Source organism: Labrus bergylta, chromosome 7 (assembly GCF_963930695.1).
Source record: "Labrus bergylta chromosome 7, fLabBer1.1, whole genome shotgun sequence".
Lineage (NCBI taxonomy): Eukaryota > Metazoa > Chordata > Actinopteri > Labriformes > Labridae > Labrus > Labrus bergylta.
Window position 1 is genome coordinate 2,639,689 of NC_089201.1, and position 17,032 is coordinate 2,656,720.

General features: G+C 41.3%; 2 protein-coding genes across 10 annotated transcripts in view; both read left to right on the plus strand.

Moving 5' to 3' along the window:
• mical2b (microtubule associated monooxygenase, calponin and LIM domain containing 2b) overlaps positions 1-8,700 on the plus strand; it is a 61,491-nt gene extending 52,791 nt beyond the window's left edge. For 6 of the 8 annotated variants that reach the window (XM_065956506.1, XM_065956510.1, XM_065956509.1 and 3 more), the window contains 11 exons: positions 975-1,028; positions 1,670-1,791; positions 1,913-2,143; positions 2,331-2,506; positions 2,603-2,985; positions 4,104-4,177; positions 4,292-4,381; positions 5,714-5,807; positions 6,853-6,961; positions 7,052-7,125; positions 7,213-8,700. In XM_065956506.1, coding sequence (XP_065812578.1) covers positions 975-1,028; positions 1,670-1,791; positions 1,913-2,143; positions 2,331-2,506; positions 2,603-2,985; positions 4,104-4,177; positions 4,292-4,381; positions 5,714-5,807; positions 6,853-6,961; positions 7,052-7,125; positions 7,213-7,418 — 1,613 coding nt within the window. In that variant the 3' untranslated portion in view covers positions 7,419-8,700. The remainder of the gene's footprint in view (positions 1-974; positions 1,029-1,669; positions 1,792-1,912; positions 2,144-2,330; positions 2,507-2,602; positions 2,986-4,103; positions 4,178-4,291; positions 4,382-5,713; positions 5,808-6,852; positions 6,962-7,051; positions 7,126-7,212) is intronic. The other 2 variants (XM_065956507.1, XM_065956508.1) reach the window with 2 other exon arrangements.
• Positions 8,701-10,587: 1,887 nt separating this feature from the next.
• On the plus strand, positions 10,588-16,556 carry LOC109992771 (ependymin). 2 transcript variants are annotated; one of them, XM_020645519.3, is made up of 7 exons: positions 10,588-10,709; positions 11,307-11,341; positions 11,446-11,577; positions 11,802-11,985; positions 15,837-15,924; positions 16,086-16,249; positions 16,398-16,556. In XM_020645519.3, exons 1-6 carry the CDS (start codon positions 10,634-10,636, stop codon positions 16,234-16,236), a joined length of 666 nt encoding a protein of 221 aa, XP_020501175.1. In that variant the 5' UTR covers positions 10,588-10,633; the 3' UTR covers positions 16,237-16,249; positions 16,398-16,556. The 2 variants fall into 2 exon arrangements, with proteins under 2 accessions (XP_020501175.1, XP_020501174.1); XM_020645518.3 differs by having other exon boundaries at positions 16,086-16,556.
• The last annotated feature ends 476 nt before the right edge of the window (positions 16,557-17,032 follow it).

Genomic DNA, 17,032 nt, shown 5'->3' on the forward strand with positions numbered 1-17,032 from the left:
TTAGTTTTGTTTTCACCCTGTACTCATAGAAACGGTCTTTCAGTGACAAAGGTTGTTTATCTTGACACTTCTCCTGATTTACTGTAAAAATGAACTAACCTTTTCATGTGAGCAGTAGGATGGCATAGGGACGGCTGTGGCTAAGTGGTAGAGTCGGTCATCTCTCAAATGGAAGATTAGGGGTTCGATCCCCAGCTCCTTCAGCCACATGTCTGATGTGTCCTTCGGCAAGACACTTTAACCCCAAGTAGCTCCCGCTGCTTCGTCCGCTGCGTATGAATGGGGTTAGTTCATGAGGTGTGACACATGGTGAAAGAGTACTTTGAGTCAGAACACTAGAAAAGTTCTTTATAAGCTCAATTCCATTCACCATGTTGATTAGTCCTCTAACATATCTGTATATATTATTTGTATGAATTGAAATCAAACTTAGGACCAATGTTCATGGTGTCCAGAGGATGAACCATGAGGACTTTTGTTTTCTCCTGATCTTCCCTCCCAGTGGTGGTTCTAGACCACTTTTACTGAGGGGGGCCAAACTGGGGCCAGTTGTTTTGTCAGAGGGGAACATTAAACCCAGGTGAAAAATGGACCAAGATAATCACTTTAAATATATATATATATATATATATATATATTTAATGTGTCCTCTAGCACCAAATTAAAGTCTTCATTTATGGATCTTAACTGGCACTGTTTTTTTTATATATATATTTTCTGAATATCAGCATATTTACAGGTTAAAGTTAACATGTATCTTAAAGCACTGGTTGAGCTACAGGCTCACAGAGGCACTGATTCTTTCCTCACCCACTGTCTTCACTTGATATCTGATCTGTTGGAGATCCATAGTCAGCATTTACCTGAAAACACACACTGTACTGTTATAATGTAACAGATCATTTGGTCAAACTCCCAAAAAAACCTGAAGTCTGCCTTTCTTGGTGTGTATTGGTCTCTGTCTTCAATCTCAGAGGGTCCTTCTAACATCAAACAGAATAACCGATGGAAACACAAGATCAGAGCGAGTGGGTACCTCGTGTTTAATTGTTTTTCTTTGCATGGCTTCTCCAATCTTCATCTTACCTTTTTCACACGTTTTCTCTCTGGATACCACACTTTACTTTGCATGATCTGCTTTGTCTGAATCACATGTCTGAAATTATTTTGATTTTAGTAATTAGTGTAATTAGTCGTGTGTGTGTGTGTGTGTGTGTGTGTGTGTGTGTGTGTGTGTGTGTGTGTGTGTGTGTGTGTGTGTGTGTGTGTGTGTGTGTGTGTGTGTGTGTGTGTGTGTGTGTGTGTGTGTGTGTGTGTGTGTGTGTGTGTGTGTGTGTGTGTGTGTGTGTGTGTGTGTGTGTGTGTGTGTGTGTGTGTGTGTGTGTGTGTGTGTGTGCGCGCGCGTGTGTGCGTGCGCGTGTGTGTGTAACATGTCAGTTACATCACTAGAGGTCACTATCTTTCTCCTAACCGAACACCTCTAAAGTCATGACAGTGTTTCTGTGATAAACACATCAAACTACTTTTTTGACTCTTTTTCATAAATCTTCACAAAAACAATAGACAAATATAGTATAATATATATGTAGAATCTGCTCTAAATGTTATGAACATTTAAAATAAATCAAAATCTTTCAGTCACATCAATGTTCTTTCTGCTCTTATTCAGCCTTCCCTCTGATCTTCAGCAAGCACTTCCAGAGTAGCCGGTCCAAGGACAGAGCTGGACCTGAGACCGTCCCTGAAGCTGACCTGGACTTTGAGGAGATCACCTCAGCAGAAAAACAAACTGTGGGTTAAACGAAAATGATCTGCTTCACCGAGTCATTTTCTCTCTATCATTTCTTGCCATTACATACATTTGTTTATTGACAGATTGTACAAAAAGGTTTATTTATTCCTGTTTTCTCAGAACCACAATGGCAGTTCTGACACGACAGCAGATACCAAGAATTCCTCCAAGGGAAGTGAGAAGAGTGGAGAGTGCTCAGCCACAATGGAGCTCGTCTGCAACTCGTCCTCCCCAAAGAAACGCTTGATGTTATCTCTAACTGAGAAAGAGAAGCTTCTCAACTGGGACATGCCGGCCGCGCCAGAGGAAAGCACGAGTAATGCAAACAACAAAAACACACATGAACTTCAAGTGAGTTGTTTGTTAATGAAGCTTTACATTTCTCTAAAGAAGAATGGGTGTGCTCTTTGTCTCTCACTCCTGCTGTTCTTAATTGTACAACACAGTGGTGCAAAGACAGTGATGTGAGCTAGATAAGAGGAGTTAATTCCACATTATGTTGACTGCATTTTTTTCCTATCCTCTGATGTTTTATCAGGTTCAAGCAGAGACAGAAGCAGATAAGCTTCAGACGGACTCCAGCCAGGACGGGCAAGCTCCCCAGAGTCAACCCTCTGCCTCATCAGCCTCCACCTTCCAGCTTATAGCCAACGCCTTCAGGAGGACGTTCAGTGTGGCCAATCCCTCCAGCAGCTCCAACCATGAAGTCCCAATGTTTGTTTTAAAAGCTTGTTTTCACTGAATTTGTATGAACTAAATAGCACCTACATTCAATTTCTTGAAATGACATTTTTTATTGCTCCTCATCAGCAGGCCCAAACGTGAAGGCAACCGCAAACAGAGGCCAATGTCAATGGGAGCCGCAGGCCTCACCTCCCTCTTCAGCAACGTGGGTCCAGAGCCATCCAGAGATGAAAACAAGACTGACAAGAGTGAATCTCAATTGGCGTCTGTTGGGGGCAATCCATGGGAGGCGGGGCAGGACCTGCCATCACTGTTGCAGAGTGTCTCACTTAGGGGACGCAGAAGCTCCGGAGGGGTATTCTCCGATGACATGGCCTCTTTGCCCCGCAAGAGGGTCAACTTGTTTTCATCTCTGAGGCTGAAAAAGAGTAAGGAGTCAGAAAAAGAGGGGCAGGACCAGGAAGTGCAAAAGGAAATTATGACTATACTCACCAACCTCAGTAACAAAGGTAAGGACAGTGAATCCTTCACTTTTTTTTGACATTTTAAAGCAGTGAACTTGAATGTTAAGGTTTTGGCAACTTGGACAGAGACATCACTGACCACATCCTGACACTTTTACTTCTTTTTTTATTTTGGCAACTTGGTGGCATTGCAGTGTGATGCAAAACACAACACTGACTTATTTCCTTTTATGGTTTTTGAAACATGATGCAATCTTCCATGATTGACATATCTAGCAGACGCAGAGCTAGCAGAGTTCCGATCTGTCCAGTGGATGCATAAAGGTGCAATAATACTCTATTATAATAATAATAATAATACTCTAATGCTCTATTTTGGTGTCCACCAACTTCTGAGGAAACTTTCTCTTTACTTTATGTTGGTACATTGATAAAATGGACCACGTTCACATTACACAGATTCTGATTTTATATTTACTGTATATGAACCAATGTTTATGTAAAAAGCTGCCATATTTACAAACCAATAAGAAGGCAGGAATATGTTTGTTTTTTTTTGTCAAATATTCACAGCTTAAAGAAACAATATGTAACTTTTCCACCTTAAAATATTTGTGTCAAAATCGATCAGGGAGAACAGCGTCTATCCCCTGCTTTCAGCTCTTTGTAACTTTGGCAGCAGCCCGTGGTTCTATCGCATGAAGTGCTTTGGCTTTACAGCCCTAGTTTATATATTTATATATACTGTATATACCAGCCTTTAGCTAAAAAGCTGAGGCTACGAGGAAGTGGACGGTGAAGGATTAAACTAAGAAGAGAAAACAAAAGAGTGTGACCCAGCAAGAAGCCGGACTATAGAGTATAAATTGGACAGGCATTTTACACGTCGGTGAGATTTTCATGAAACAGTAGGCTGTAAATCAGATGCCAAGCTGGTTATGTCAATACACATTTGTGTGTTTTAAGACATTGTAGTTGCACTCCTTCAGGGGAAACAAAACGAACAAAACCATTACTCCGTGATGTTGCTTTAAATAATACTTGCTATTTAAATTACACATTAAATGATTTTTTTTTGTTTTTTGTAAGTTTGTTTTTTTACGTTGAAAGATTACATTGTTGTTTTTTCTTCACTTTCTATAATTCTTCCTTCGTTGATGAAGCATCAAGTCAACAGAACCTGGAAGATCCTTCCTCGAGTGAAGATGAACTCGAAAACATGACATCCAATCAGAAGGTTGGTACAGACCATTACTTCGTACTGAGACACTGGACACTGCAGGGAAGTCTTACATGTGCTGTATTTGCATATGTGCACATTTACTGAATTGTTCCGCACTTCCTTTCCCAGCTGTGTACGGAGAGACTAAGGAGGAAGCAGGAGAAGATGGTGGCCCAGCAGGCTAAAAGAGAGCAGCTGAAGAGGTTACACAGAGCTCAGGTAATGACTCCTCTTTATGAAGAAGACACTAATGTTTCACTGAATGGTTCAAGCTAAGGGCATCAACAGGAAGTTAGTATAAATGCTAAATGATCTGATACTCTTGGCTACAAAACTTGACTCAAAGAGTGAGGGACTGTAAAGATCAATGCAGAACTACTCTTAACAAACAGCAAGAACATCAAAACAATGAAATATACCGAAACTGAAACTACAGTTAACAACACTAGAACAAACTTTAGATGTCGAAAACATAACATAAACCCTTTTCACACATACGGAAATCTCCTGAAAAACTCTGGAGATTAGTCTACCCGGAGGTTCTTTAGGCTATGTGTGAATGCAAACAGACACATTTTTCACAGACTTTACCCGGAGTTTCTCCTCCAGACTCCTAGTATTTAATCCGCAGAATATCAGAGTGAGCTGATGTCTGAACGCGGCCGAATATACTCTGGAGATTTCAATTTCAGCCAATGAAAAGAGAATGACGTTTATATAGTGACCGGCTAAAGTGTCTGCACGCGACCTCTACATGAGGCCTACATTTATATCCTGTGACTGGAGTCAGTCTATAGACCGTCTGAACAAGACCACTTCGATCTCTGTGCATGTAATTAAAGGGCTGCATCATGTTTATCTGTTCATCAGGATGTTGTTCTGTGAATCTGTTGGACTACATGTAGAATTAGTATAAAGGCAAATATTCTCATTAAAGCCTCGTTTAGGGGACTATGTTGCTTTGTTTTCTACTTTCTTACATGTGGTATAGCGATTTCTTCTTTTGCAATGCATCCTAAAGAAAGACTGGAATGAGGAATCTGTTATCATTCCAGTGTGTTTATTTGTTTTTTAAGCTGAGTGCATTGAAAATATACTGGAGATGGTTGTTTCTATTTCATTAACAAAGTCATGTTCTTCACCCTCCTGTTTGATTTTAAGTTACAATAGGGTGAGGCTATCTGAGCGTTGTTTGCACACTAGATTAAGCTAACAGGTTGATTAGCTTTTTATTGAATGTATAGGCACAAGAGTTGTTTTGATCTTTTTTTTTTATCAAGTATTCTTTTCGTATTAGTAGAATCGAGCTATGCACATGGTTTCTACTAACTCCAGGTTTTAAGTTACACTCACTTAAGACCCTCATACCATAAAGGTCAATAAAAAAAATGTTTAAAACATTTTAAAAATTGAATTTTCAAACATCCCTGTCCAAAACCAATGAAAATGAATTTAATGATAATAGCAACACTTTCTGGTCCCGGCTGGAGACCTTAGAGAAAGATATATCAAAGTGTGGACTATTAACCATCTACTTTGTGCGTCCACCAGACCATACAGAGGCAACTAGAGGAAGTTGCAGAAAAACAGAGAGATCTAGAAGAGCGAGGAGTGGCTATAGAAAAGACCATAAGAGGAGAAACAGGTAATGTACAATATACTCACTCACCCACCCACCAGTGATTTATGAAGGTCCTTGAGCCTGAACTAGACATTAGAAAGCTTCTTCCATTGAAAGAACTCTGAACCATCACGCCGTGGTTCAATGTAATGCCCAAAGGAATTCCACTATGAATACATCACTCTTCTCTATTTATTGATGTGCCCATACCTCTCAAACCATTTACAAAAAAGCATTGCCTTGTAATCTGGCTCTGGTTAAAAGCCTCTACACACAGTACAGCTAATGGCTGTACTCAATAGACAGTGAGACTTCATCGCAGCACAGGCCTTTGTTTGTGTTCCAGTGAATAGTGTTGTTCAGACCTTCCAAGAACCAGAAGCCACTACGCCTTGCGTTCCTGTGATGTCTTTAAACTGTCTGTGCCTCGTGTCCGCACTGAGCTCGGAAAAAGAGCGTTTAGTTTTGCTGCTCCCACCGCATGGAACTTTCTCCAAAATGAATTGAAAATGGCGGAGCTCATTTGGCTTGAGGCCTTTGGCTCGATCTTAAAAGATAAAAAACGCGAGACAATTGGACACTGCCTGATGTGTTTCTGAATTGTAATCTGTGATCAAGATTCTGCACTTTATCTGTAAATCAATTTGCACATTGTAAATTGTTGTTCTCTCTTAACTTATTGTCTCTTTATCATGTAATGCTTTTTATGACGTGTGCTGCTGCCTTCTTGGACAGGTCACCTTGTGAAAGAGATCCTGATCTCAATGGGTTATTTACCTGGTTAAATAAAGGTTAAAAATAAATAAGTATTATCCTGTCAAGTTGCGGCAAAGCCCATGGTTTTTAGTTAGTTTGTATACATGGATGATCCAAGTGTGATTATTTTCTTATAATGGCTTTACGTCGTTAATATATAATCTAAAATATTTTCTGTTTTCTCTATCCTGCCTACTTTTCTTCCCAATCCTGTGACATCCATTCTGCCTCTTTATTTCTTCTTTCCTTACAAACCATCTCTCCTACCTTCCTTCATTGGTCTTTCCTTGCTCTCCAACTCTCCTCCTTTCAGAATCGTCTCCGTCAGATGACAGTGAAGAGGCCCAGCTCTATCAGACCTGGTTCAAACTCGTTCTGGAGAAGAACAGAATGGCACGCTACGAGTCTGAACTCATGATCTTGTAAGTGACTGGATCTGATCAACCACTGACACATTTTTTTTTTAAATATATTCCGCACTACTGAGGTCAACCATTGTTTTCCTCTTGTAGCGCCCAGGAGCTTGAACTGGAGGACACACAGAGCCGACTGCAGCAAGAACTAAGGCACCGAATGGCTGTTGAAGGTGAGGGTTGACCGAGCACTCAAACACAATATCTGATTGCAAAATACTAAACCCTTCCTTCCTGTGTTCTCTTTCATTTGGCCCCAGATACAAAGAAAAGCACCTCTGAGCTGCAGGAGGAGCAGGAGATGCTGTCAGAGATTATGAGGACGGTGGAGAAGCGAGACATGCTGGTGTCTATTCTGGAGGAGCAGAGGCTAAAGGAGAGGGCTGAGGACAGGGACCTGGAGAGCCTTATATTATTCAAGGGTTATGAGTTTAACTGGGGCCAGTCAGTTGACAGCTGGGGGTAGGAGACACTGAACTAAAGGATACATGTTGAGACCTTCATTGTTGAAGAATGTAATGGGTTGAAAACTTCTTAAAACACTTCTTCAATGAAACAGGCCAATATCTTACCACATTTATGTCTTGCTTTTTTCCATTAAGCTACAAATGTAGAGGAAATGTTTTAAGGATGTGATGTCATGAAGCTCTTTGTGCATATTCATCCTCCGAAATTCAGCAGGGCTTCCTCTAGTCTCACTTTTAGCTGTTTGCTGAGCTAAGAGAGGAATGGAAATGGAGCCTTTCTTTTATAGCCATGGTGGCTAACAATGTGTTCACAAGTGCAATTTGTCCCCAACACTGAAACTGGATGTTTAATAGACTTAACCACTCTCAATATTGACGTGCTTTGTAAAAAGTGTTCTCACACCTCATAAACAAAACTGTTTGGTTGCGTGCTTTAAGCATGGAGTTTTTGTAACGGGTTTGTTGTTATTGTAGCACTGAAATGCCTCACTAGATAACACATGAAGTGACTCAACACGTTCCCTTTAGCTTTAGTGTTTTGCACATGTTTAGTTTTAAACTGTCATAAATCCAGAGATTTGCTTTATGTCATTCACTGTAAGTCACTTTGTAGCAAGGCCATTTGTGTTAACATTCACATTAATATTGTTTATTTTTCACTTTGTGCGTTAACACTGTCCAATAAAGTCTGAATATACATTTAGACCAAGACACTATTAAACACAGGATAAGATTATTTTATGCCATGTACTTGTTGTCAGCTGCTAAAATGTACCAACATTTCCATTTTTAATTTTTTAACTTTTTGCCACATAATGCAAGGCTGACTTTGGAAATCTACATTTGCGCAGGTTGAAACTGTATTGCATGTTAGACTACTGGCCGCACCACAGTTTGTGATGTCACAGCCTTTGTCTTCCATTAGCTGTCAACCCACCTGCTGTGACTCTGGAGGCAGAGCCCAGTCGTTTGACATGCAAAAAGTTTTGTCTTATTCAAGAGCTGATATAACCCGTGACCAACTGCTGCCATCGGACATTAAACTGTGATTGTTTTTCTGTCAATGTGAGCTCTGAGACAATAATACCCTTCCTCCCACAGGAGGTGATGAATAATGTGTTTACATGAGTTTAGACACCACAGTACTCATTTTGTTGTGAGTGAACTAACCCTTTATCCAATTTAAGTTATACGAGCTTGAAATGTTTCTGTATGTTGGTTTTATGCTTCTTAAAGTTTTAAATGTAAAAGGTAAATAAAAATAATTTAGAATTTTTAGAACTGTTATGGGTGCTTTTTTAAAAATGAAGATACATGACACCTACAAGCAGGGGTGTTGCCAGGATGTCTGGGCCCCATGAAAAGATCACAGACCACATTGGAACCCACCACCACCACAGCCTCAGCCAACCTTGTGCTGTTGCTATGACAACACCTCCATTGTAAAACTGACTGCAATTTAGACACGGCACAAGAGTTTGCCTGAAATTTTTGGTAATTCAAAACAAAACAAAATTACCCAATTTTGGGTGTCTATGACTTATTATTGATTTTGGTCAAAATTGTTCTGATATTTTCTAATTTTCCATCAAAGTATAAAATTCTGATATCTTGACTAGCCTAGCTACATTAAATAACTTAAGCCCACACTTTGTGGTAGGCTACACGTAGGAGAAGCCGCGTTTCCGCGGACTTTGAATTTTTGCACATAGATGTGCCTAAACATGCACAGGACACTTGGAAAACACACTAAAGAGCATATAAAACCAGAATATGACCCCTTTAAATCTATTTATGTTGTTACATGAAAATGTGTTTTATTTGTTCCTAAAGTAACAGTAGTTTGGTAAACATTAAGAGACCCCAACAGATGTTTAGTTTGACAGCTTTCAAAGGAGTTCAGACGCCTTCGAGCTCCTGCTGGCTCGCACCCTGACCTTGGCTGAAAACAAGTGATATCTCCAGCTCTACCTGAGCACCATACTTACTGCATACAAAACAAACAGGCCTCATAGATGGAAGGTAGAAGATTAACCAAGCTTGAAGAAGTTACATTTAAACATAATAATGTTATGTGATCACCAAAGTTTTCATCCTGATCCAACTTTTATGGAAAACAAATTCAAAGTTTTTGAGACGTTTACCTGAAAACTATGACTATGATGAGCACGCGTGTCTGCATCCAACAGTTGTTGACAGAATATATTTCTGAGTGAGTCAGAGTCTAATCCTTCAAACAATAAAACATCACTGTAGTCCAGCCCGGACATAAAAGTGGCAGCAACCTGCCTCTTAGATTCAAATGAGAAACAGAATTCAAAGTTTCAGCTTTAACCTTTTGACCAGCTGCTGAATGTGACAAGAGCGACTCATCGGTTAGAAAACGCAGATATCTTAGGCTCCAAACCAACTCTATTTGTTGAACCAGGAGAGGTGGAGATAAGAGTTCAAGTCAAAGAGAACAGGTGTGCTGAACAGGATATATCGTAAGATGACCCCGTCCATGCTCCAGGTAAAGTGACCACAGCGATTATAGCTATAGGTCATGTTATCAAAGCAGTAATCACACAAAGAAGGCCAGGCAAGTTTATTTCTATAGCACATTTCAACATCAAGGCAATTCAAAGTTCTTCACACAAGACATCAAAAGCATCATGACAGAGGAAAGAAAAGAAACATTAAAATAGAACATTTAAAAATCACTGAAATTATTCAATCTGAAAATATGTTCAAATAAAAATAATTGAAATGAAATTAAAAGAGGATCAGTTGTACTTTGTTGTACCTGATGCGTCCCGACAAAAACAGAACCTGAACATTCACAGGTACCTCAGATAAATGCACGCTGAGAAAAAAAGCAGGTGAGATTATTTAGTGTAACGTTGTGAATATTCACACCTGCTGACAAAACGCTGCACCTGTAGACTTTAGGGGTTAAACATGCAGACTCTAAAGGATGAAAACGCCTTGAATCATGACAATACACTCCATTAAAGACGGAAATAAATAAATGTTATATAAGCTCAAAGGCTCAGAAAACATTAGTGGTGCATAGGATTTGGTGGTCGTATAAATGCGATCTGATTGTTCCTCACTGGGACGCTGAGATAAGAGAGGGGGGTGAAACACACGGTGTGAGCGCTGCCAGCTGTGTGCAGGTATATATGGAGGAGTGTGTTCCCTGTGTGCTCTAACCTTCACCCCTCGTCTCAAAATGAACGTGGTCGGTGTGCTGTCTTGCCTCAGCCTGCTGCTAGCTGCCGCTGCCAGCCAGGCACCCAAGCCCTGCGGTGAGTCTCACACTTCACACGTCCAGATCTGTTCCAAAGATTTTATTTTTGTGCTTTCTGATGAAGCTCGACTTTGAATTAGACATCAAACTTTATTCATAAAAGTCGCCTTCAGACAGATTCGAGACGAGTGCAGTAATTTCTGTTGTCAGCAATAATGTTTTTATTATTGATCCCAATTAATCTCATGTTATTTTGTCCCTTCAAGCTCTCCGTAGATAGTGCTCCTCAGTGTCTCCCTGTAGTCTCAGTGATGTAAAAGAAGAACACTGCTGCATCTTTGAATGTCTCATTTCACTTTAACAAACTCTCAGACAGCTCAGCTGAGGAGTCCAAAGTAATATCCACTTTATGACATCACACATCGACCTTTGATAGCATTCCTTTGAGCTGTTTGACCTCACTCTGGCACCCCTAACCACTTCCTGTTTCTGTGCTGAACTTCCTGTTCTAACACTTAATGATCTTGTTATCATTCCTGTCTTCATAATCAACAGTTACTGTTTGAAGTTAATAACGCTGCTTTGCATAGAATCCGGATTTCTTTAACATGTTGACCCCCCCCCCCCCCCCCCCCCCCCACACACACCTCTGCAGTGGCTCCGGCCTTGATGAGCGGAGGTCTCACTGTGGTGAGTTTCGTCACACGTCTCACTCGAGTAATCTCTCCTGGATGGACCCACTCTCTGTATCTCATTCTCTCATTCTCTCCCTGTGCTCTCTACCTCTCCTTCAGATGACTGTCGGAGCTATCTCTTCCACCGGAACAGTCAGCTATGATGCTATTGGTCAGAGGATGAGAGTCAAGACCATGGGGCTCGCAGCCAACCACACCGCTATTCTGGACACGCTGATGCTTTTCAATAAGGTGTGACAAGCTGCACCAAATGATTGTGCAGATATCTGTTTGAACCATGAGGGCGCTGTCACAGACACATGATGGCTTGGAGACAAATTTAACAACCGATCACTGATTGATATTTTTTGAAGGAAAAAAGCAGGAAGTTGTGATTATAAGAGGGTGAAAACTGAATGAAAACATGTTTGAGAATTTCATAGCAAACATTCAGTTTCTGTCTTTGTCCTGTTTAGAAAGTCTACTATGAGATCAACTGGAGCAAATTCACCTGCAAGAAGAAGAAGCTGGACACGGACTTCATCCCCATGCAGGTTCCCTCTGATGCCAAGCTGATGGGTCAGGTGTTCATGGGCTCCTCCTCCTCCTGGGGGATGGGAGTGCTGACCAACACCTGGTATGGATATCTGCCAGGAAATGGTAAGCGCAGCCGCTGAAATCCTTAGCCCACGAGCCTGCTTTTATTTTGAAAGAAGGAAAGAGTAATGGCTCTAAATATAGAGGAGGACGTCGCCGACCAAGACCATGACCAAGACCAAGACCAAAACATGACCGAGACCAAGTCAAGACCAAGACATTTAGAGATCGGATCGAGTCACGTCCAAGACAGGGCGAGACCGAGACAAGACCAGGACACAGGGAGGGCAAGACCAAGACAAGACCAAGACAAGACCAAGACCAAGACCAAGACCAAGACCAAGACCAAGACCAAGACCAAGACATTTAGGGGTCGAGACAGAGTCAAGACCAAGATCAAGGCAGGGTGAGACCAAGACCAGGGGTGCGTTCCAATTGTCCCTCCTATCTCCTTTCACTATCCACTTTACCTTAACCCCGGGGAAAACGTCATGAGGTTAAGGAAAGACGTTAGGAGAATTCATAAGGACTTAGGGAAAGGCGATCTCATTGCTCTGACAATCCGACCACATTTACCACTAGGCCACGTCATTAAATGCGACGGGCCGGCGGAGGTTAATGACGTGGATCTGTCGTGTTGAAACTACAATGTTCAGAAAATAGACTACAAAAAGATCATCTAAAAAACTTTCCCCTGTGCCTTCTCACCGGTGAAATAATCCTAATTACCAAGGTTGGGATTGAAATAAAAGAAATATAGACCACCAGGCTACAAGTAAGAAAAGTGAAACCATCAGCTTCCTGTCCAATCAGAAATCAACATCAACATAAATATGATTGTATGAAATTCATTGTTACATTTATATAAGATATAACCTACACATCATCTGATAAAAATGTCTCTTATCTTTTATCTCTTACATGATCTGTGTCACTTTACGATCATCGTTAATTCTCGTGAACGGTCGGATGCGCAACTCGCTTTAAATGTTCCGCTGCAAGGAATTGTGGGGCGGCATATCTCATCTCCTTTCATAAAGGATGGTCCAGTGTATCCTATGCTAAAGGAGGTTATAAAGGAAGCATTGACCCACCTTTCCACTTAAATGCTTCTGGGTCATTTCACTCAGTTAGGAACCTTCCTAAGTAAAAATTACAATTCGAACGCACCCCAAGGACAGGGTAGTGTTACGGCTGTGTGTTTCCCTGTGCTGTGTGTTCCTTCTCCACTTCCTGTTGTCTCCAGCCCAGGTGAAGCCACTAATTGAACAGTGAGGCACACCTGGCCTCAGAGCTTAAAAGGCCAATGCAGCTGACTGCAGAAAGGGAGGCATTTGGAGTTGGGACTGCTGTGCCTCGCAGTCAGGGATTGTCTGTTATAACAAATAACAAATAACAAATCCCTTTGTTTTGGCTTTGTTAAGGTGTTTCAAGTATTTTTAATGGGTTGATGTATGGTTTGTTGTTAGCCCCATAGGGCCGCCTTATGGTGGTGCGTAACAAAATGGGGGCTCTTCCGGGATCGAATAACCATGAGGTTTGTTTTGTGTAACTTGTGGCCTTCATTGGGTTTTCTTGTTTGGTCACCATTGTGTTTAGTGGTGAGTATCAGTTGAGTTTAGTGTCCGAGTGCTTTGAAGATGTTTAAGTGATCTCACTGGTTAGTGAGGGAGTGGACTTCGTCCTTCCAACGGTCCACTATTTGTTATTTTGCCTTTTTTATTTCTGGAGGTAATCCTGGGTGGAGACCTGTTCTCTGTTGGGGGTAGGTGTGACAGACCTTTCAGTCATCAGAAACTCTGATGATTGTCTCTAAAGTCGCCTCTGAAGAAAGTCAGGATTTAGTTAAAGGTACCAGGTGAGATTACTTTTTGTTGCAGCACTCAGGGACTTGCTCACTGATGGAAGCTGTTGTACGTTTGTTTAGCAACAGTAAGTGCTTTCGTGTGCAGGAACTTTTTGGTTTGTGACATTTCGGTGGTAACTGTACTCCGCATTCGTTGGGTCACTGGATGTAGCGGCTTTCCTGAATATGAAGCCGCTGAGGTTGGGCCTAATGTATTTGTCTGACGCGCTTTCAAGAGAATACTGTGATCCGTAAAAATAAGTTTGACTTTTTTATTAACGTAAAAAAGATAATCAACTTAACTTATAATAACGTGCATTAACTCATAATCACAGTGAACTAGAAACAATAGTGGTCAACAAAAAATACGGCCACCCAGCTCACCCCCTCTCTTCCACTGAGAACAAAAGGTGAGCAGGTGAGTTAAATCAACACATCTCCGCCCATACCCATGTGACCTGACATCCCCTCACTCAACACAATCCTAATAAATGATATAATAATCAATAACCCAAAACACCAATCTATAACAAACTACCTTAACCTTAAATAAATAGCACAATAAAGACAATTACACCAATCCGTGGCTCCAACACTGGAGTTGCTACTTAAGTGTAAGTGTGCAACACTATTGTAGTGTGACTACAGGGTGGCCATTTTGTGTGGTGGTGTTGCAGTCCACATTTAGATGTGGTCACTTGTGTGTTACTGTTTTTTGTGTACTTAACTGTGGCAAACTTTCTTTGACTTTAGATGGTCTAGGAAGATGTCACTCCACAGATTAGTGGATTTTGAGTGGTGGGCGTGGCCTCCTGGATTGTTGAATTGTTTGTGTGACTCCTTGCCTACATTTTACCAGAGTAACTTGTGTGTGCGTGTGGTTGTAGACTACATGGTGTCCATCTTGTGTTGTGGTAGTGGCAGATCAATGAAGTTGGCTCTTTCTGTGGCTGTTAGTGAATGGCAGCAATTATTGTAGTGGGTCTACTTGTGTTGATCCTGTGACTGTTGCACTCCACTTTTGTATGTTGGGCACCTGTGTTACAATGTTGAATGTAGGTTAGTGCAGTACTGTCCTTTGTTTTCACCTCATGATGGTAGCCTTTTTTGATTGTGGGAGTGGCACCCACTGATTGGCTACCATTGTAGTTGATGCTCAAATTTAAACTCTGTTGAAGCATCTGAGATGGCCCTATTGTTTGTGTTGGATCTGTGTTCCATTATTGACCCATGTTAACACCTTTTTAGTTGATAGTCCCATGTTTGTTCTTTGTATCCTAATTGCACATTTGTTGTTTTGCTGTATTCTGTGGATGTAGTGTTTGAATCAGTGCAATTTAGATAAATAGCCTTGGTAGGTAACACCCATGTAGTAATGTTAATGTGTAAATTACTTATTTGCACAATGCACTTTAATTCAATGAATAAATATTGTTATGTTTTAGAGTGACTTACCATATTAGTTTGAAATTGATGGTGTTTTTATAACAAATTATTGATTCATTGTTTTAAGGGTGGGGGTGTTATGGTGTGTTTCCCTGTGCTGTGTGTGCCTTCTCCACTTCCTGTTGTCTCCAGCCCAGGTGAAGCCATGAATTGAACAGTGAGGCACACCTGGCCTCAGAGCTTAAAAGGCCAGTGCTGGCTGCAGAGAGGAGAGGCATTTTGAGTTGGAACTGCTGTGCTGCTCAGTCAGGGATTGTCTGTTGTCTTGTGTTTCTCATTTGATCTTTGTTATTATTTAGTGTCATATTGTGATAAATCCCTTTTTTTTATTTATTTTTTTGGCTTCATTAAGGTGTTTTAAGTATTTTAATGGGTCAATGTGTGGATTGTTGTTAGCCCCATAGGGCCGCCTTATGGCGGGACCGAGACAAGACTAAGACCAGGGTAGGGCAAGACCAAGACAAGACCAGGAAATTTAGGGGTTGAGACCGAGACAAGACCAAGACCAGGGTAGGGTGAGACCAAGACCGAAGTGGAACGATCTTGAGTTTGACAACATGTAAAACACCATCTGATGAATAAAATTAAACCCTCACCTGTGACTTGTGTTTCGTGTGTTCAGGCATGTACTCGAGTGTGTTCACGGAGATTGGCTGCGTCCCCCTGACCTTCTCGTCCTACACTCCTGAGTCTAATTGGATCACTGTCAGGTGAGAACGTGAGCTGACTGACACGAGCGCAGCCCCCTTACTTTGAGGCTGCAAACATACTGTTTTTGGTCTTCTCTAACTCCTATGTCTGATATTGCATTCTCACAAAGTCATGACGGTGAAACGGTCTGTAATGATTCAGTTTTTATCTTCTATCTCAGCACCTTTAACTGGGTTTTGGGGAACTCCAACCCCATGGACTTCTTCCCTCCTTTCATCTGTGCCAAGGCTCAACTGGAGGAGACGGAGACGCCCGCCAACATGTTCACCGTCCTCAAGTCTCTGGCTTTGAGGGACAAGATGGAGGAGTAAACATCTGAAGAGTGTCAGCAACTGAATCTCAGTAACAATGTGTAGATCTACATCAAGTGCAGACATGTCAGAGGGATGTATATGAATGTCATTTAGGATACATCCCCGTTTACATCGTCATCAGGGGATTTAAAACAAAAACCCATTTCTCTGTATTACAGGATAAATGAAACCTTAAAATGGTTCTCTATGGATATTTTGGAATCGACAGTGAGAACTGCACGAGGAGACCTTCCTCTGTAGCTGCATCCCTGCAACAGCAAGTGTTCCCCCCCCCCGTCAACCTCCTTAATTAAATAAATTAAAAGCATCGAGTGGAACTTTGTTGTTTGCATTATTCAACACAAGCGACACCATGTTCAAATGTTCCCACAGTTACACATGAGGCATTTATCACTAGTCTGAGGCAGTTAGGGTATTGGTAACAAAGGTGTTTTATTTTGAAGGCCATTGTGCAACATGAGTGTGGACTAATTGGTAATCAGGGTGTTTTATTTTGAAGGCAAGTGTTTTGAGTGGGATTGATGGATCTGTGTGAGTTTCATGTCTCTCAATAACAGAGTTTAAACTCCCTGTCTTTAAACAAACAAACATTATAAAATGGAAACTGGACATTTCTGAAACAATATGGTTGAGCTTGTTGGCCTTTCTTAAATCAAATGTTGGTCATATTCAGCCAAATGAAGGACGGTGGTCGGGATGCAGAGTCGCCTGGTAACCCTCTCCCTCTAGTAACCTGCAGTACTTCCTGTCTGACAGCAGATAATAATAGACTTTATTTGGCATGGACATCACA

Excerpts from the sequence above, each read along its gene's own strand:
- LOC109992771 (XM_020645518.3), top strand. The coding sequence starts at position 10,634 with ATGAACGTGGTCGGTGTGCTGTCTTGCCTCAGCCTGCTGCTAGCTGCC. Across the intron at positions 10,710-11,306 it reads CCAGGCACCCAAGCCCTGCG|TGGCTCCGGCCTTGATGAGC; the intron begins GTGAGTCTCACA and ends ACACCTCTGCAG. Across the intron at positions 11,342-11,445 it reads TGAGCGGAGGTCTCACTGTG|ATGACTGTCGGAGCTATCTC; the intron begins GTGAGTTTCGTC and ends CCTCTCCTTCAG.